The sequence below is a fragment of the Suricata suricatta genome, chromosome 11 (assembly GCF_006229205.1).
Source record: "Suricata suricatta isolate VVHF042 chromosome 11, meerkat_22Aug2017_6uvM2_HiC, whole genome shotgun sequence".
NCBI classification, from domain to species: domain Eukaryota; kingdom Metazoa; phylum Chordata; class Mammalia; order Carnivora; family Herpestidae; genus Suricata; species Suricata suricatta.
In genome coordinates, this window is record NC_043710.1 from 88,705,312 (window position 1) to 88,725,116 (window position 19,805).

General features: G+C 46.7%; 1 protein-coding gene across 1 annotated transcript in view; it reads left to right on the top strand.

Annotated features, from left to right (window-relative positions):
- The window catches only part of FEZ1 (fasciculation and elongation protein zeta 1), a 42,197-nt gene extending 23,271 nt beyond the window's left edge, over positions 1-18,926 (top strand). The window contains exons 4-10 of the mRNA XM_029915140.1: positions 4,214-4,300; positions 6,859-7,027; positions 9,442-9,713; positions 10,676-10,756; positions 11,807-11,882; positions 15,420-15,485; positions 18,571-18,926. Coding sequence (XP_029771000.1) covers positions 4,214-4,300; positions 6,859-7,027; positions 9,442-9,713; positions 10,676-10,756; positions 11,807-11,882; positions 15,420-15,485; positions 18,571-18,587 — 768 coding nt within the window. The 3' untranslated portion in view covers positions 18,588-18,926. The remainder of the gene's footprint in view (positions 1-4,213; positions 4,301-6,858; positions 7,028-9,441; positions 9,714-10,675; positions 10,757-11,806; positions 11,883-15,419; positions 15,486-18,570) is intronic.
- The last annotated feature ends 879 nt before the right edge of the window (positions 18,927-19,805 follow it).

Genomic DNA, 19,805 nt, shown 5'->3' on the forward strand with positions numbered 1-19,805 from the left:
GGCATAATTTCATATTTAAAAGTGACACTAGACTCATTGAGCTCTTCCTCGATTGGCAAACCTTGTTTCCTGCTGCCCTCACTGTAGTGATCAGTAAGGACCTGGTCATTTTGTTTGGAGACCCCAAATAGTGGCATGTATCTATAGGTCTTTTTTTGGACAGTGTAATAGAAATGTGCTGAAATGTGCTGACCACTGACTTGAGTCCTCCAATGTTTTGCTTGAGGAGGATAAGCCTGACCACCAGTGTCCTTAGAACCTAATAAGGGCAGGAGGGTCTTGGTAAGTATGTTGACTTTCACTTAATCCCTCTGTTTTGGGCAAGATCTCTCACCCCTGCTTTCAGGTGGACTTGGGTATCTTGAGTCCAGGGCCTCCTAGTTTCAACCTTTCCAGCGTGAAATCTCCACTTCTTTTAATGGAGAAAGGGTAGTAGTTGCCTTTCTACATGGGAAGGGAGAAGAGACCCAGGGTCTCACTGCTTCTGTGAAGAATCCCAGCAGATCCTTCCTTTTGCAGCCCCACCTTCCAGTACCACCAATTCTGGAGTCTTCCAGCATCTTTGGGGTAAAAGCACTTACTTTGGGAAGCTTCCTTCCACAGAGCTTACTCCTCTAGCCTGCTAGCTCAGCATCTGCTTTCTAACATCTCCTTTGCTGTAGTCTTTCCTCCAGTTCATTTTGTTCTTGTGGGATATTCTCTTTTGGTCCCTTAGCTCTCACGTTAGTCAGATTTCAGGAGGAAGAGGAGATAAAGGAGTGTGTGCGCCATCTCCTATCTTTCTTCTGCTATAAAAACACAGAAATGGGAAATCATTTAAATCATTTAAAAAATTGTGTTCTGATGTGGATGATAGGAGAAAGAGTATGTGGAACCTCTACTCAGAGGCCCATCATGAAGAAAAAGGCCTTGGCCTTACATTAGAAGCTTGAGGGAAAAAAAGGTATGCTTATATTTTTAGGTCAAAATACTATGTTTGAGCCTTGTAGTATTATTACTACTTACAATTCTCCACATTTATTGGGTTTTTATATTAATCAATATTTGGTTCCTGAGTGATATAAAAGACTGTCTCTTTTGTCCCCATAACTTGAATTAATAGCAGGTCGTGGTTATCTTGGGCAAGAGGAATGGACTGTCCAGGACGGGAGGAATGTTGCCATTCCTGTCTTTTTCATTTGCTCATTAATTCTTTCAAGACGTGCCTGTTGTCTACATGCTGTTTGCCTGGCCCTGGCACATCTCACTGTGGGGATTCAGAGGCATGGACTTAACCCCACACAGCTGTTTCCTGGTGGTTCACAAGCGTAAAGGGCATGTAGTTGACTTTTCCCCAGGCTGGGTGCATGTCATTGATTTTCTTCTTTTTTAACTTTTGACTGGAGGCAAAAATGTACCTTCATTCTCTTATTTTTGGTCAAGAAGGCAACCGCTTGTGTGAAATAATTGTGATAAGGGGAGGGAAACATTATGCAATAGCGATTCTCTGACTCGTGAATAGAATCATCTGGTTAATAGTCATGACTGAACACAAGGGCTGTAATTTTGGGCCTCACTCAGGCTTCTGTGCAGCAAGACTTGGCAGTCTTACAGGCTCCAGGGAAGGTTCTCCACATGTAGTGTCAAGTTTAAAGCTACAGCGTTACAGCCTTAGGGGCACACCCTTGACCCAAAGGAGGAAGAAGCTTGCCGAGTGGTGTGGCGGGACCTTTTCTGGATCTCAGTCTTTTTTTCTCAGTTCTGGAAAGAAGTCACTTGGAAGAATGATTTTTCTTGAAACAGTCATTAGTTCGCTTTTACACTATGGACACTACATGAGTTTTAGTCACAGTGTAATTCAGCCCCAAATGACCTACCCTTGCAGGTTGTTTTTGGCTTTAGCAATTTTTAGGTCTCTGTCATATATTGAGAATATACACATTCTCTTCCTCGTACATAAACATGTGTGCGTCAGTCATATAATCTTATCCATATGCACAAGTGTTATCATTTAAAAAATTTTTTTCCTATTTGTTCCCACCCAGTTTTCCACTCTCTGCCTGAGATATTGTCCTGGTAAAGAGGGGAAGGTAGGGAGTCTGTACATGACATTCATAAGGGAAGAGGGCTTGTTGAGAAGGGACAGAAGCCGTTAGAGCGGAACAGAGTCTGCTAGGATGGGGAGAGTATGTGGGAAGAGCCCTAAGAGGATTAGGAGGGAAGAGAGGATGAGAACCAAGAGCTAGAGAGGGTGGAGAAGAGGCCGGGATGGGTGGATGTGTGAAAGCAGAGGCAGGAGATAGTCCACACGTGGGAGCGGAGGGAAGCAGCCAGGGCTTTCTTTAAGTACTTTGTGTTTGCTTCTCCTTTTATTTTACTTTTTCGTGTCAGACTTCTGAGATCTGAGAAACCGTGGGGTTAGGGATAGCTCTCGCAATACTAAGAACTCAGGGTAACTTATCATTTATTATAATTGATTTTCAGGTCTCTTTCTACCCAAGCCTGACAAATCAGACCCGCAGGCTTTGTGCCCACAGGAGAGGCCAGGAAGCTCTAAGAGGCACTCATGCCACTGCTCAGTCAGGCTCGCTAACATTTAAACAACAAGAAGGGTCTGTTCCTAGATGCTCCCTCCTTGCCTTCAGCCAGGAGCTCAGAGGGAAGACGTTGGGGAAGGAGACAATGTCACTCAATGAGGCAATATGAATAGTCAGTGAAAATTGGCCATATCTCAGAAGATGTAAACCTTTCATTTTTAGAGTAGACTTAATGTCAAAAAAATTCTGGTTATGTCTCACACTTGCTTACAGAAAAGAATCCAAACAGAAAACAACCACCTCTGTTCCCCAGGGTGAGCCTAACTTCTAGCACAGGACTTTTTGGCCCTGAGAAAGTTCACCATGAGTGTAGTCATGAACAAAGTGTGGCTCCGGAGCTGCGTTCTGCAGAGTGGGACGTGCGGAAGCCAGGCGGCCACCACAGGTGGCAGGTAGACTTGGCAGAGAGAGCAGCATATGGGTTCACCAGCAGAAATAGATGTCACCATCTGGTGCACAAGCCCCTCAGATGATCCCATTACTTCCCTGTCCTACCCCTTATCCAGGTTGAGTGCAGACGGCATTTGAGATATATTTGATTAATTTTTTAATGACATAGTCCTGGTTTTAAGCAAACGTAGACAGAAGGTGATACGTTTAGTGAGGAGCATCTGCCAAGATGGAGCTCAAAGAATAGAGGAGAAGTTTCCGAGGATAGATTATCTCTGGAGCTGGGTGTTTTCTCTTGGACCAGGAGAAGTGTAATCCCCGGGAAAGAGGCAGGTCAGCCTGTTATCTATCGATGAGCAAGTAAAAATTGATTCCGGCATGAGAGGTGTCTCTGCAGAAAGATTTCCTGGAGGCGCTCCTTACCAGCCCTTCTATGACTTCAAATCAGTCTTCTGGAAGCGGACAGCCTGTGGGGTGGTTTGGTGTTTATTTTGTTTAGGATCTGAACATAAATGCTGGACTGTGCCTGTTTGGGATATGGTCAGTAAAGCCAAATGTGCTGTGAATACCTCGTTGGATTTCAACATCTAGAATAGCAATGCCAATGAACTTTCAGAATCTTACTCAGCATTGTGGAATTTTTGGGAAACAGGGCAAATGTTTCAATATTTTAGATGTGTAGTCTGTCTTACAGTTCATGCGGTCAGGTGATTCTGTGGCGTGTCTCACGTGGATTCATCACATCCTTCAGCAGCGATGACCCCAAGCCTAGAATTCCGATTCCGATTCCGATTCCAGACAGCATTGCATCAAGTTCTAAAAGCTTGACTGTTTGGAATGGAAGAACCCACCCGTTAAAATGCCTAATTAAGTAAACTCAGGAAACAAAACCCCAGATTGACACTCCTTGTGTAAATAAGGATGCCTTTGCTGAAGGAGTTGGTTGCAGTTTCACTCGCCTTGGAAAGGGTTCCTTGTTCACACAGGGACAACCTGTCTGTGGGTTAAAGAACAGCGCTCCTCCCTCGTTGTCCTTTTCTGACTGAGCTGGACTCAGGGGTTCATGTTGTGCTGAAGGGGTATGTTTGGAATCGGGTGAAACTCTGGGCATGCTTCAGATTCCCTCTTCACACAGCGGCTGGCTGGCTGGAGGGGCCTCTCGGTCATATCCATTCTAGAGACCAGAGAGTGAGGAGAGGCCTGGGTCTGCTGATGATCCATTAGAATTCCACCCTTCCCCCCTTCAGATCCATGAGAAAGAAGAGGAAGAGTTCAACGAGAAGAGTGAACACGACTCTGGTATCAATGAGGAGCCTCTACTCACAGCGGATCAGGTATGAATATTTCTCTTGGTTCTCAGGACTTTTGGTTCTCTGGGTCAAACAAAAGGTTAAGTATGTATACTTGCCACATCCTTTTATTTTATTAAAAATTTTTTTTAAATTTATTTTTGAGAGTGAGAGAGCAGGGGAGGGGCAGAGAGAGAGAGAGGGAGAGAGACTGACTCCCCAGCAGGCTTCACGCTGCTAGCACGGAGCCTGATGCGGAGCTTGAACTCATGTACCATGAGATCATGACCTGAGCCAAAACCAAGAGTTGGAAACTTAACTTACTGAGCCACCAGGAGCTCCTTGTCACATCCATTTAAGGCAGAAGAAAAATATATGGTCTTGTGGTGGCTGTGTTGATGACTTGGAGCATCTTTGATTAGGGATTTCATTTCTCTTTATGCCTTAGTTTACCCACCTGCAGTAAATAGGAACAGAATTTCTAGCCCTTGGGTTGGGTGGGGCTCATGTTTGATTACAGCCAGAGACTTGGCCCCGTCTTGACTGGCTTCCCTTCTGGCTAAGCCTCTGAAATGCAATCTCATTAAGAGTCAAGACACTTAAATAAGGGTCTTAAATCCCTGTTCTTGCAAAGATAGTAGTGGCAGATGAGGTTTTTGTAGGATGGGTATTTTCTCATGTTTCACAGAACATCCAAAATGTTGAGCCTTCTAAAAGGACTCTTTGAAAAAAATATTTTTTAAATGTTAATTACGTTTAAGAGAGAGAGACAGAGTACAAGTGGGGAGGGCTGAGAGAGAGACACACAGAATCAAAGGCAGAGGCGAGGTTCTGAGCTGTCCACACAAAGCCTGATGTGAGGCTCTAACTCACGAACTGTGAGATCATGACCTGAGCTGAAGTCAGACACTTAACTGACTGAGCCACCCAGGTGCCCCCAAAAGGACTCAATGTATAGTTATGTCTTTGTTTAAAAAAAAATTGTAGTGCTTGACATTTGATTGAATTAGTTGTATTTTGGCTTTAGTCACTTAGTACTCAGGGGGAGTAGTCTTGGGTCTTTGGATTCTTTTTTCAACGTTTTAGTCAACAAATATTTATGGGTGACTTTTGGGAGCAGGTCCCACATGAGATTTCCACAAAGTAGTTCCGCAGAAGCTCCACCAGGAGCCGTTGGTACCAGACAGCACTTTTTGGTAAAAGGAACACTTTCCTATCTGTGGTAAAGAGGTGGGATTATAAACAGGTAAGGATCAAGAGATTGAAGGGAGCCAGATAAAAAGAAAATAGGGTTTAACTGTTATTCTTGTGAATGGTAAGAGAAATACAATTCAGTGATCCAAAGTCCAGGCCAAGTAGTCTGAGAGAACAAGAAACTCAGCTGTAAAATTCTAACAGGGGTTTGTCATTTGCTTGTGTTTTACAAGTGGCTCTCAGTCAGCACAGACTAAGTAGACCCTAAATTGGCTGAGTGGAGGCGAGAAGTTGCAGGAATAAAATAGAAATTATTCTCAAGGAGGGCACCCTAAGTCCCCTTGTCCTTGGTCCAGCTAACATGAACACCTGCTTTAGGGACCACAGTCCAGTGGCCTAGAGCTTCAATCCACTCCAGAGTCGAGGACAGACAAATGTGTAAACGCCCTATCGTGATCCGATCCATCTGGTGATGCCTTTCAGACCTTCTTTGCTTCTTCCATTTTCTTTATGTGTAAACCATTAATGGACAAACCAGCTCAGTTAGTCCTCTGGCAGTCCTCTCGTTCAGCCCTCTCTGCTGGGCCCTATTAAGAGTCTTGGTTAGGGGCGCCTGGGTGGCTCAGTCGGTTTAAGCGTCCAACTTTGGCTCAGGTTCTTACGGTTCATGAATTGGAGCTCTGCATTGGGCTCTGTGCTTTCAGCTCAGAGCCTGGAACCTGCTTCAGATTCTGTGTCTCCTTCTCTGTCTGTCCCTTCCCTGCTTGTGCGCGCTCTCTCTCTCTCTTTCTTTCTCTCTCTCTCTCAAAAATAAATATTAAAAAAAATTTTTTTAAGTCTAGATTACAGTTGGTTTTCCTATCTCTTTTCTGCTCTCCAGACCCTACCTGTCCTTTTGTTAATTTATCATCCTGTTTTGTACTTGTGTCTGGGCAGCCTTTGCTCCTCTCTAGGTGAATTCTGGAGATTTCCTCAGTGTAAAAAAGCCTCCCCATTTTGAGCTGTTCTAGGAACAGCGTAAGCACTGTGACAGTTAATGGACTGGGTTTTGTGCTAAAGTTGGGTGGATAAAGTATTTCCCCACTTAGAAATAAAGGGCTCCACAGATTCCTTTCCAGGCAGCTTTGCTTTGTTTCCCGAAAGAGGAGTTTATTTCCAATAAAGCACTCATCTAAATGGTGTTCTTGGAAGAGATTTCACATTAAAGAGTGCTTTACATTAAAGAAGGAGTGTATGGAAGCCTTTGGTCAGATCTGTTTTTATTATTATTCAATATGTATTAAATAATGATATCGCTTTGGGGATTTTACAGGAAGCACATTAGAAACATCCTTAACCGATCAAAATTCGAGCCAGCATGTCCCTTCAGCAGAGAACAGAGTAAGCACTCTCTTGTGTGCCTTCTCTAGGTAATTGAGGAGATTGAAGAAATGATGCAGAACTCCCCAGACCCCGAAGAAGAAGAGGAGGCTCTGGAGGAGGAGGACGAGGGAGAAACCTCCTCCCAGGCTGACTCCGTCCTCCTTCAGGAGATGCAGGCCTTGACCCAGACCTTCAACAACAACTGGTCCTATGAAGGTGAGGGCCCTGGTGCCAAGGATGGAGACCACTCTGGGCCAGGCCGAGGGCACGTGCTTCATTTGTAGCTAATAGAACCTCAGATCGAGGGGGCGGTGGCACCTTTCTTCCTGGGCATCAGTGATGAGAGAAGTTAGCATTTTTGGCGGGGGGAGTGGAGAGAAAGGCAGTTAAACAAAATCAAAGATGGTAAAAGTAACCAAGGAATAAGACAAAAGCAGAAAAAGGAGGACACATCTGTACCCAGTATCCAACATGATGCTACCATAAAACCAATGGAAAAGGTAATAATCATGACAGCGGATATTTTTGGAGAGCTCTCTATGTACCAGACCCTGTTCTGAGAATTTCTGTGCATAATCGCATTTCCTCCCCACGCTGACTCCATTAGGATCGAGGTAATTGAGTATCTCGAGAGGTTAAGTGACTTGTTTGATGCCACTGTGGGGGAAATATAATTAAAAACAAAATCTCCTCCCCATCCAGAAAAGCTTTCCACAGAGGAGAAGAGAAAGAAAACAATTTTATTATTGAATAAGCGTAAAGCCAGAATGGAGTGCATATCACTTGCTAAAGGGATTGCAACACCAGAAAGAAACCCTACTCTCATCGACAGCTAAGTGGATACAACCCAATCCATTAAATAGGTTTTGCAGTCTGGAGTCAGGCAACTGGTTAGGCTCCTGTCATCTTCTCTGATGATTACTTTTGAAAGCTGTCACTCCCAGGTGGTGGAGGGAACATTCCTGAGTCCTGAGACTTGGGGCAAGAGGCTTATTTAGCCATTAAAATGATTGGCATCTGTCTGCAAAGGACCAAGGAAGCCATTCTCAAAGAAAAGGCAAGTGAAAGAGAGAGAAAGTCTCTTCCTTTATTTTCAACAGGGAGAGTCAAGCCTCTTATTTTTATTTGTATTTGCCCTTTCATCACATACGGGCCATGAGGGCTGGAGTCCGAATGTGAAGGCAGCTCGACTCCAGAACTCCCCTTAATCCGTGCGTCACGTTAGCTCTCTGACACAGGTTCGTAGTAAAGTGATCACGCAGAGGCGGGTGAGCGTGAAATGGAAAGATGTAACTCAGCGAAGGCAGCATTGGGTACGGAAGGAAGTCATCAGTCTGGAGGGACAAGGGCACCCGTGCTGCAGGAGGGCGAGGACATTCACACACGGGCTGGTGGGGACTTGCAAACACAGGAGGGAGAAGGCGGGCTGGGCGGTGTAAAGGTCCAAACATGGCAAAAATTGAGGCCTGATCTGAAGGACTGTGTCCTGAAAATGAAACTCAGCGCCCTAAAGCGTGGAGGCCGGGAGATGGCCAGCGCAGAAGGAATGTGCTCGGAATGATGGGGCAGACTTGGCTGCCTTCGGGCCGTGCTCAGCCACACAAAGGCCCCAAACACAGTGGCATTCAGCTCAAGCCTCCCAAAACAGCTGACGGTGCAGAGTGAAACGGCAAATGCAGAAGGAGGAGGCAGCTCCCGAGAGCAGAAGAAACGGGGAAGGTGAACCAAGGCAGCAAACACATAGGCCAGAGCAGAAACGGAGAAGTGAAATGGATTCTGGGGCAGAAACCAGAGATCTCAGAAAGGGACAGATGTGAAATGATGCCGCCCTCCTCCCTTCCGCAATCGATTTAAATGAAGAAATCTTAAGGGTCAAGAATTTAAGACAAAGTTATCTGTATCCCTTTATCTCAGGTTCCCTTTCCCCTGACAGCAGACTCTGTCCCAACCAGCCAGGGTTCATTTTTCAGTGTGTTGATGTTTCCCATATTCCTGGATGTCTGCATTGCCACACAGGACAGGAGGGGTGAAGAAGGCATCAGGCCACCGTGCTTATGTTGATGTCCAGCTATATCTTTTATTTTGAGAGAAAGAGAGAACATGTGTGCAAGGGAGGTGCAGGGAGAGAGGGAGAGATTGAGATTCCCAAGCAGGCTCTGCGCGGCCAGCACAGAGCCTGATGCAGGGGCCAAACTCATGTAACTGTGAGATCATGACATGAGCTGAAACCAAGAGTCAGTCACTGAACCGACTGAGCCATCCAGGCACTCCTCTCCCCCTGATTCTTGACCCATTTTGCACTTGGAATATTGTAGAAACAGAGAAGAAATAGGAAGAGGAACACAGGATCAAAAAGCCACGTGTCTGTCCATGCACATTTTTGCAGAGTCCACGGGCTTCTTGAGGAGCTATTTCTTCTTCTGTGTCCCTGGGAGCAGTGTTCACTTTGGCTGTTGGTATATGGGTCCCTCCCTTCTTGGCATGGCCCTCAATTCCCAGTCCTATAAGGGGTTGAAAGGGGTTTCCCCCGGAGAGGCAGAGCCACCTCACGCGGCAGCAGCCCCAGGAGCCTCTGGTTCGGGCTCTGACTCGAACACAGCTGTCACCTGTGGGATGGTCTCTCTCTGCAGGCCTGAGGCACATGTCTGGGTCAGAGCTGACCGAGCTGCTGGACCAGGTGGAGGGTGCCATCCGGGACTTCTCAGAGGAGCTGGTGCAGCAGCTGGCCCGCCGAGACGAGCTGGAATTTGAGAAGGAAGTGAAGAACTCCTTCATCACGGTGCTGATTGAGGTTCAGAACAAGCAGAAGGAGCAGCGCGAGCTGATGAAGAAGAGGCGGAAAGAGAAAGGCCTGAGTCTGCAGAGCAGCCGGATAGAGAAGGGAAACCAGATGCCTCTCAAGGTGTGTGAACCACCCAGCGGGATTATTGGGTGTGTCCAGCCCCTGATCCTCACCCTGGCGGGTCCCCATCCCAACCCTGCAGAGGACCCGTAAGCAGACCGGGGCACAGTGTGGAGTGTGAGCAGGACCCCTGGCAGACTGTGGGGCTGTAAAGAGGGAGAAGACACCCCTGTCTCCTTTACTCCCCTGGAGTATGCCTGGTCCAGCTGGTGGAGGCAAGACGGGGACATCAAAAAATACTTGCATATGGCACGTGCTACCTTAGACCTTAGAGAGAGGGGTGAAGGTGTTTAGTGCTGAGGGGCATTGTGCCCTGGGACTCAGGGTCAGAATCCCTGCTACTCATCCCCACTTATCTCTTTAGGATGTCAGTAGGGTGTTTCAGGCTTGAAAAGTATGATGCCTTACTTCCTGTCATACATAGTGACAGGATTCTTCAGACCTGTGGTTCTTGATCAAGGAAGCTCAGGAGAATCATCCAAGGAGCTTTTTCAAAATACCTTGAAGGGCCTAGGCTCTAGCCCAGACCCACTGAATTGGTGCTGGGCTTGTGCATTTTGGAAAAAGCTTCCCAGCGAAGGACAGTAGCTTTACTTACATTTGCCCTTCCACAAGGCTGGACATTTCATTGTCCTCCCTAAGATGCCTGCGCCGTAATCTGCTCCAGGTGGACTGTCCTGCTTCGCTCTTCTCTTTACATGGGGGGGGGGGGCGGAAGTTTGGAAGTGAGGGGAGCGCAGGGGGGCCTGTTGCCCTGAGGGACGAAGCTGAGAGTCTCTGAGACTCTACTATTCATTCTTGCAAAGCTCAGGCTGACATTTTGGCCTATCTCTTAGCCCTGGTGTTATCTGGGACCCGGTGGTAGTCGGTGGGTCTGGGTAGTTTAGGGAGGACACCGAGGTACCCAGGGCAAGGACTATGGAGCAGGAAGCATTTGTTCTTGAGCCCCCTCCTCTTCACAGCGCTTCAGCATGGAAGGCATCTCCAACATCCTGCAGAGCGGCATCCGCCAGACCTTTGGCTCCTCAGGAACGGACAAGCAGGTACAAGCAGTTCCCTTGCTCCCAGCTCTCTTCCTGGACTCTTGCAACTTGGTGATTCCCTGGGATTATCCTGGGACTCGGGCAGGGGGAGGAGTGCACCTTTTCTTCCCCTCTTGAGGAGGGACAGCCAGTTTCTTTTAAAAGGGGAGCCGTTTTTGATGCAGGTCCTCAGATATAAAGATGGGTAAGTCTAGCTCTGCCCTCGCGAGGTGCGTAGTCTGATCAGGAGGGCGCGTGCATACTCAGACGAGGCTGAGATGGTGGCATGAGCTCGTCGTCGTGTGTGTGTACGTTAGACACAGTTGCAGCTGATTCCTCAGGGGTAGAATCCTAGCATTGCAGCATGGCAGAGATTTTAGGAATATCTAGCCCCGGCGCCTCATTTTGCAGCTGTGAGAGCTAAGGCCCAGAGAGGGTAGGTATTCTCCCAAGGCCACACCGCTAGGGGCAGAACCAAGACCAAAATACGAGTCTTTTGGCCTTGGGTCTGGAGCTCTTCTCAGTCCCCAGGCTCGTCCGCTACCTTCAGGGTCTCTCTGGAGCTGCAGTCTCAGAACAGCCCACTCGGCCAGGGTGGGCTTGTTGTAGAAGCACCTTGTATCCAGCAGAGGGAGCAAACCCAACATTCCAAGACCCAGGGCGGGATTGAGGTTCTCTCCCCTGTCACCTTTGACAAAAGAGAGACTGTTCATTTTCAAATCGCTCTGCAAAAGATGAGAAAACAGAATCCCCCTTTAAAACGTTCTCTGCTCTCAGCCTCTGCTCACCAGGATTCCTACATAACCAAAGTCTTCTAGTGTCAGAAGAATGTATTAGCTAGAATAGAAGGCTAATATGGTAAAGTCTTACTTTCAGAGACCGTCCCCAATGAGGGGGACAGGGTCCTGAAGCAGTGGTGTGCACAGTGTCTGGGGTGTTGCCCAGAGTGTCCAATTCGATGGAGCATGTTTATTAGAGAAAAACGCAGTCCCCAGGCGAATTGTCACCTCATCTTACCAGCAGAGGGACCATACTTGAGTCTCAAGCCCTGCATGCCCTGTTGTCTTTTAGTATCTGAACACCGTCATCCCTTACGAGAAGAAAGCCTTGCCTCCGTCAGTGGAAGATCTCCAGATGCTGACAAACAGTGAGTTCCCCTTGTCCTCAGTGAGATGGGCTGCTTGCTCATTTTCCTTCTTCCCTCCCTGTGAGCATCAGGCCTGGTGCCTCAGACCTGTGGTTTCCCTGAGAACAGGGCCTTAGACGGGGCAGAATGTGTCCGTATCACTGCATCACGTCCCCCTACCCAGCGACAAAACTAAAGCACTCTGCAGTGGTACCCCGGGCTGTCTTCTTTGGTTAACTTTTTTTTTTAATGTTTATTTTTGAGAGAGGCAGAGCGCAAGCGGGGGAGAGGGACGGACAAGAATCCGAAGCCGCTGAGCTGTCAGCACAGAGCCCGACTCATGAGCCATGAGATCATGACCTGAACCAAAGTCTGACGCTTAACCGACTGAGCCGCCCAGGCACCCTGGAGCTCTCTTGTTTTTCCCCTGCTTCCTTGTAAAGGGCAGAGACTTGCCAGGAAAGAATGAGCTGGTGAAGGAGGTTGGGGGCTGGTGGGGGCAGTGGTGGTGTGCAGGGACTTTCTGGGGCTCACCCAGCAGTGCTCAAAGCCTTGTGATCTCTGCCTTCCCTGTCCTCTTGTGAGCAACTTGAGGTTACTTTGTCCTACCTTGTGGCCCTGAAGCGAGGAGCTTGGTGTATGGGACTGGCTGCATTTTAAATATTATTATTATTAAAAATATTTTTGATGCTTATTTTTGAGAGAGAGCAAGAGTGAACGAGCGAGCGAGAGAGAGAGAGAGAGAAAGAGAGAGGGGAAAAAGGAGAGAGGGAGGGAGGGAGCTGGGGAGGGGCAGAGAGAGAGGGAGACACAGAATCTGAACAGAATCTGAAGCAGGTTCCAGGCTCTGAGCCGTCAGCACGGAGCTGACATAGGACTGGGACTCACGAACTAAAGGATCATGACCTGAGCCAAAGTTGGACGCTCAACCTACGGAGCCACCCAGGCGCCCCAGGACTGGCTGCATTTTTAAGGAGAAGCAAGGTTTCTTGGGTGGTAGGGTGGGTGAGCCTGACTGGAAAGAACAGTTTTTCCTTCCAGGAAATGACTGCCTCCTCCCCTTTGCTCTGACTCTATTGTCAAATATTAATAAACTTTCTGAGCTGCGGGAGAAACCAGTGTGTGATAAAGGCAAAATCTCCTTACACACATTAAACGCTACAACGTCCGAAGGGCTGGGGGCATGCGGTGTTAGCCATCAGTGTCAGCCTGAGGCTTTTAGGAAGAGAAAAAGCTGAGGCTGAGACTGGGCGGCAGGCTCAGTGAATTCCAAGAATGTCCATCTCCCTGGCAACCGCGCAAGGCCTGAGTGACAGGCTACCCAAGCCGCCCAGCCCAGTGTGGCCCTGCCTCAGGGGCAGTGGCCCAGCATCATGGGGCCAGGCCAGCGCAGGGCTATTTGATACCCCAGGGGAGGGGATGAAGAGTTTCTTCTATTCAGATGAGGAGGGCCCCTGGCGCTACAAAAGGTGACCAAACATGTTCATTTTTATCAATTGGGACAACCAAAGCAGGCGGTTCTGGTAAATGGAAACCCTGCCTACATCCACGGATCTGGGTGTCCTTGAGAATTCTGGAATTTCAAATTCAAAGTACATTGGCTTCCTCTTCACTCATTTTAAACTCCTTTATTTGCATAAATATGCGCTAAGATTTTTTTTTTAAAGGGAGCCGACAGAAATGAACTGACATTTATAGGTTGTTTGTGTTTTCACAAGCAGTAGGCACTTGGAAAATAATTTGGACAAATTACGCAAGTTGATATATGTAAAGTATTCTATCATTTTTTTAAAGGGGGAGCTATAAATTTATTACAGATACCCATTCAGGAATTCAGTGTGAACATTTTTTTCATTTTAATTAAGAAACAGTGGGTTTTATTTACATGTTTCAAGTTCGTTTGAAAAATCTTAATTGGAGCATATCCATCATTTAGAACAGTTCAGAAACACAGGAAAGTGAACAAAAGAAAATAAATAATTCATTGTCCCCTCCACTGTGGGTACTACTTTGGTGTTTTCAGCCATAATATTTTACGTCTTCGCCATATAGTTGGGATGAACTGGCTATAAAATTTTGTATCATGATTTTAGTTCTATCAGTTAACATTTGGTTAACGTTCCTTTTATGGCTCTCTCTCCCATCATGTGGGTCCACCACATTCCAATATTTTATTCTTTTTAAAAGAAAAATACTGCCATCTTTCCTGAATGCGAATTCCGCTGCAGACTATAAAAGCTCTACTTTTTTTCGGCAAATCCTCATATGGATTTGTGAATGGCTCCTCTTTCCTCCTGAACCCAAGAACAGAGGCCCAAGACCAGCTCTTGCGGACCAGATGGCGCCTATACATTTCAGATTTGGGCAGGAGACTTAGACACACACTGGCTGAGGGCAACAGTTTCGTCTGCGCAGCTTCTTGGCGCGGCGTTTAGTCTGCCCGTATTTGTTTGTAAGTACTTCTAGCCTCTCCGGTCGACACAGATAAGTGTCGGAAACTATAGAGGAAATAAAAGGAAGGAGCACCTGGAGGGCCCCCAGGTTCAGGCTCTTTCTGTTCTCCGGCGGGACCCGACCACCGACTCGGACCACAGCCCAGGCTCTCTGTCACCCACTCCCCAGTTTTGAAATCCGAGTTTCGTGACCCTGCCTACATGGGATAGATACACCACAGTTTATTTAAAGAATCTGTTGGTGAAGAGTCCTGTTGGCGGGCTCCCTTCTCCCCTCATTTTATGATGTTATAGACGAAGTCCAGCAACGTTCTTGAAGGGTTTACTCCAAAGCTGACTTCCACCGTATGAATTATGAATATGAGAACGTGCTAGCTACCTAGTTTAATGACAGAAAAAACTATTGTAAAAACTCTTCTAAAAAGCCTTTATGCAGTAACTTCCCTATTATTTCCCTACTATGTGTGAAAATCATGAAAGTGTCTCGACGAGAACTTTATGAACTTGAGGGCCCATAATTCCTTTGCAATTCCACGAATTCTAGTACTCTACTGGGCATGAAATAGAAAATGAATATTTGCAAATATTGTAAGTTCATTTGTTGTTAATGTATTGGAATTATAATTTATTATTATAATAATTAGGGAAAATTTTCCAATATCTGTTTACACGAATAGAATGTCTTTAAAGAGTTCCATGGGTGATTCAATAATGGGATGACTGTTATTCTTGACATTTAGATTGCATCTGAAGCACGTTCTTTTATAAATTGTTTTATTTATGTTCATGCTTAGGAAGATATATAAAGATATATACTTAGGAAGTAATGTGGAAATTACAGGTGAGCAAAAATACCCCCTCCCCCCACATATAAGATAAAAGAAAATAAAATCACCAACAGGCTACTCTGATTCTTTGAATGTATTCTCTTCTCCGTCAGTACGATAAGTGCTGATTCTTGACAGAAGCTTCTAGGCTTTTTTGCTCAGTACTCCGTGAATGTCAGGTTTCCTTGAATCATTTCTCATTTTGGGTTGGTGGACTGTCTGGCCACAGAACCTCACCTAATCTCTCTCTCTCTCTCTCTCTCTCTCTCCTTCTCCAGTTCTCTTTGCCATGAAGGAGGATAATGAGAAGGTGCCCACTTTGCTAACGGACTACATTTTAAAAGGTAAGCGCAGCCCCCAGGCCTCCCAGAGCAGAGCCCTGCGGGGTCTCCAGCGGCCAGCCTGCCCAGACTGCGCAGGGCCAGGGCCGCCCCGGGATGGCTGCGAGGCCCTGGCAGGGAGGGGTTTTGTCTTTGGATGTTGCCCGGAGTCCCCAGAGCCACTCCACATTAGGACAGCCAAGCCGGCACATTATTGTGAAAGTTCTGTGGAGTTCGGCCTATTTCGTTTGGAAAAACAGAGCCGGGGACACCTTTACCAGGTTTCGGCTGCTTGAAGTCATGATTAGTTACATCCTTTCCTAACGTTTGTTTTATCTTTTATTAATGAAACTTTTTAAGAGTTGAGTGACAGGTATAATGAACTCTTATGTTCTCAACATCCTGTTTCAGTAATTATTGACTCATGGCCAGTTTTACTCATTCCCCTACCCAGCTTCTCCTCTCCATATTATTTTGAAGCAAATCCTAATCATCATTTTTAATCTATAAATACATCAGTGTACATTTCTAAAACATCAGGACTCTATAATTTTTTTGATGTTTATTTATGAGAGAGAGAGAGAGAGAGAGAGCAGGGGAGGGGCAGAGAGAAAGAGGGAGACACAGACTCTGAAGCAGGTTCCAGGCTGTGAGCTGTCAGCCCAGAGCCCGACACAGGGCTCAAACTCATGAACTGTGAGATCATGACCTGAGCTGAAGTTGGATGCTCAACCCACGGAGCCACCAGACGCCCCTAAAACACAGGGCTCTTTTAAAAAACATAACTTGAAAGGGTGCCTGGGTGGCTTAGCTGGTTGAGCATCTGACTCTTGATTTCGGCTCAGGTCATGATCTCATGGTTTGTGGGATTGAGCCCTGCGTCAGGCTCTGTGCTGACAGTGTGAAGCCTGGTTGGGATTCTTTATCTTTCCCTCTCTCTCTGCCCCTCCATGTGTGTTCTTTTTCTCTCTCAATATAAAATAAACTTAAAAAAAACTTAAAAACTTAAAAAAAATAAACTTAAACTTAAATAAACTTAAAAAACACAACGATATTGTTAACACAATTAGAAAAATACAAAATGTCTTAAAATCATTGACTACCCAGTCAGTGCTCAGATATTTTTCCAGTCTATTTGAATCAGGATCCAATGAGAGTCCATACATTGCAATTGGATAATATGTGTCTTAAGTCTCTTTTAATATATGTAGATGTTCCTTTCTTTCCTCTCATTCCTTGAAATTTATTGCAAATTTTATTTGTCCTGTAAAATTTCCTCATTTTGGCTTCTGCTAGTTAGTTGTGTCCCCATGGTTTAATTTAATAAATTATTTTTTGTATTTAGTGGTGCCTGGGTGGCTCAGTTGGTTAGGTGGCTGACTTTGGCTCAGGTCATGGTCTTGTGGTTCGTGAGTTTGGGCCCCGCATCGGGCTCTGTGCTGACAGCTCAGAGCCTGGAACCTGCTTCAGATTCTGTGTCTCGTTCTCTCTCTGCCCCTCCCCAGCTCACCCTCTGTGTCTCTCATGCTCTCGAAAATAAATAAACATTTAAAAATTTTTTAAATTATTTTTTGTATTTAATAATTTTAAAATATTTTAATAATTACTTTTTTCAGTTTTTGTATTTCCTGTTCAACTGGTAGAGCTGAGGCTTTTTCGGACTTAGTCTCAAAAATTTTTTTTAAGTTTGTTTATTTTGAGAAAGAGAGAGAGAGAGAATTCACATATGCTCTCAAACGAGTGGGGGAGGGGCAGAGAGAGAGGGAGGGAGAGAATCCCAAGCAGGTTCCATGCTGTCACGGCAGAGCCTGATGCGGGGTTCAATCTCATGACAATGAGATCGTGACCTGAGCCAAAAGTCAAGAGTTGGATGCTTAAGCAACTTAACCCAGGCACCCCTCATATTTTTCGATAAGCATTACATTGTCGGTGGTTATACACTTCCGTTAAGAGACATGTATTCTCTGGTCGTCTTTCTTTTTGTGATGTTAATACCTGTATCAGTCTGCTCAGGCTGCTAAAACAAAATGCCTAGCTCGAACCACAGAAATTTATTTTCTCTCAGTTTTAGAAGCTAGAAGTCCACGGTCAAGATGCCAGCAAATCCAGTTGCTTGCAAGGGCTCTCTCCTTGGCTTGTCGATGGCCACCTTCTCGCCCTGTCCTCAGGTGGCCTATCTTCTGTGCATGTGAAGAGAGCATGTGCTAGAGCTCTCTGGTGCCTCTTATAAGGACACTAATCCTATCAGATCAGAGCCCCATCCTATGACTCACTTAACCTCACTTCCTTAGAGGCTCCATCTCCAAATACAAGCTGCACTAGGGGTTAGGGCTTCGACATGTGAATTTGGGGAAACCCAAACTTTCAGGCCATAACAGTGTCTTACTGATAGTCATCTGTTGTCCAGTTGACTTCATCAGATTTTGCTACACACACACACACACACACACACACACACACACACACACACACACAGCATTGGGGACAGTTCCCGTAGGCTTCTGGATCTCAGTTAAGAACCTGAGCTATATTGTTTCCAAAAGGATCAGAAAGATTAGTCTTGAATTTCTGCAGGAGGACTTCAGGCTAAACCTTGGGAAGAACTTCTGACTCTTAAAGGCTTTAAAAGCAAATTTCTCAAAGGAGGTTTGTGGAAATGGGTTCTGTAAGTCTGACTAGACCCCTTTCCCCACTGTGATCCATGGAAATGTCAGTGAATTCATAAAACTAGTTAACATTTACTGAGCACTTTCTGTTTGCTTCTGAACAACCCTGTGGGGTAGGCAGAGACAGTCTATTGGACACACGAGGAAGCAAGCACAGAAAAGTGAAGTGATTTCCCAGAGGTCAGAGAATTAGCAAAGGCCCGATGCAGGGTTTGAACTCAGGAAGACAAGCACCGGAGACTTAAATCATTACACCAAATGACCACCTACCGTGGTCTCTTCTTCTGGAGAGAAGACATGTGATCACAGTTATTCTTGAGTTCCTAGGGGACAGTTCAATGCTCAGAACATGAATGCCTTTGGGCCAGGACCACCCTGTGCTGGGAGGTCCTGACCCACGCTGTTCTTTGACCTCTCTCCCCCCTCTCCCCTTCTCTTTTCAGTGCTCTGTCCCACCTAACCTTGCCTTGGGGGCAGCCTTGCTGCGGAGGTCACTGAGCAAGAGTCATTCCATCACAGGGACTGCATGACACCACGTAACCTCCGACGTGTATTTAAACGTGTATAGCTTAACCCGGATTAAACATGAGCAAGCGCGCGGGGTCCTTTGCTGTTGGTTTCTAGTCCTAGTGACCATTGGATGCATGACTGAGGGACAGGGCCGCTGAGGCGCCTCTCCGCCCACGTTGGAGGAAGGCGGGCGCTCTCACTGCTCATTTATGTAGTCTGGCTCCAGCCCTCAAAAACAGCTTACATTCTAAGACTAATTTTGAAATAAACCTTCATTTAATTAATATTCTTCATGTGTTTTGGAGTGTGGTATTTCAAACCTGGAGAGAAAGGCTGTGAAGCTGCCTTCGCGTGATGGCCTGTGGCCTATGGCAGACCCCCTGCGTGCTGAGGGACCAGAGCGTGCCCTGCCGTGGGCTGCCCTGCAGTCAGAAGGGGGAGGCCACCCCCAGAATCCCAAGGCCATGTGCCTGGCTTTTAAGGGAGCTGTGCACTGTGTTCTAGGAGCTACTGGCTAGAGGGTATCAGACTAGTGGGGTGATGGTGATGTTAGCAGGTAGGAAGTGAGCCTTGGGGAGGCATCCCTCCCACTAGGATGGCCACATTGGCCACTTGCCAGCCCTTCCACGGGGACCTGGAGGCTTGGGGGTCGGAGGGAGTCGGCCTTACTGAGCAACCCCAGCTTGGGGGATTGCTGCTGCTTCCTGAATGCCCCAGTGACCTCTGGGAACGGTAATCTAGTGCTTGCTAGTGTCTGCTCTAACGGGACATACCGAACAGAAAGCCAGATTTTACCACACGAGCGATTCCACAGAAGCCTGTGGGTTGACGTGGGTGACGGTGGAAGGCATCTTTGGGGCCTTGCTTCTTACTTCTTGGGGCTCTGCTTTTCTGGGAGTGTGGCCGAACTGTGGCCATCTTTCCATGGGGTGAGGGGGGGCCTACCCCTCTAGGGAAGTTGTAGGTCCAACTCAGGCATCTACCTAGAGCAGAACCTCGATACAGGCAGAGCCCTGGCAGCTGCAGGAAGACAGAGGAGACCACAGGTGCCCATGCAGATCCTTAGGGGCTGTATGACATAAGCATCAGTGCTTTGACAAAAAGGGATGACCTCAGTACTGCGTTCTCTGGCACTATGGTTACTGTCACTGGTCGCTCGTGGTGGGAG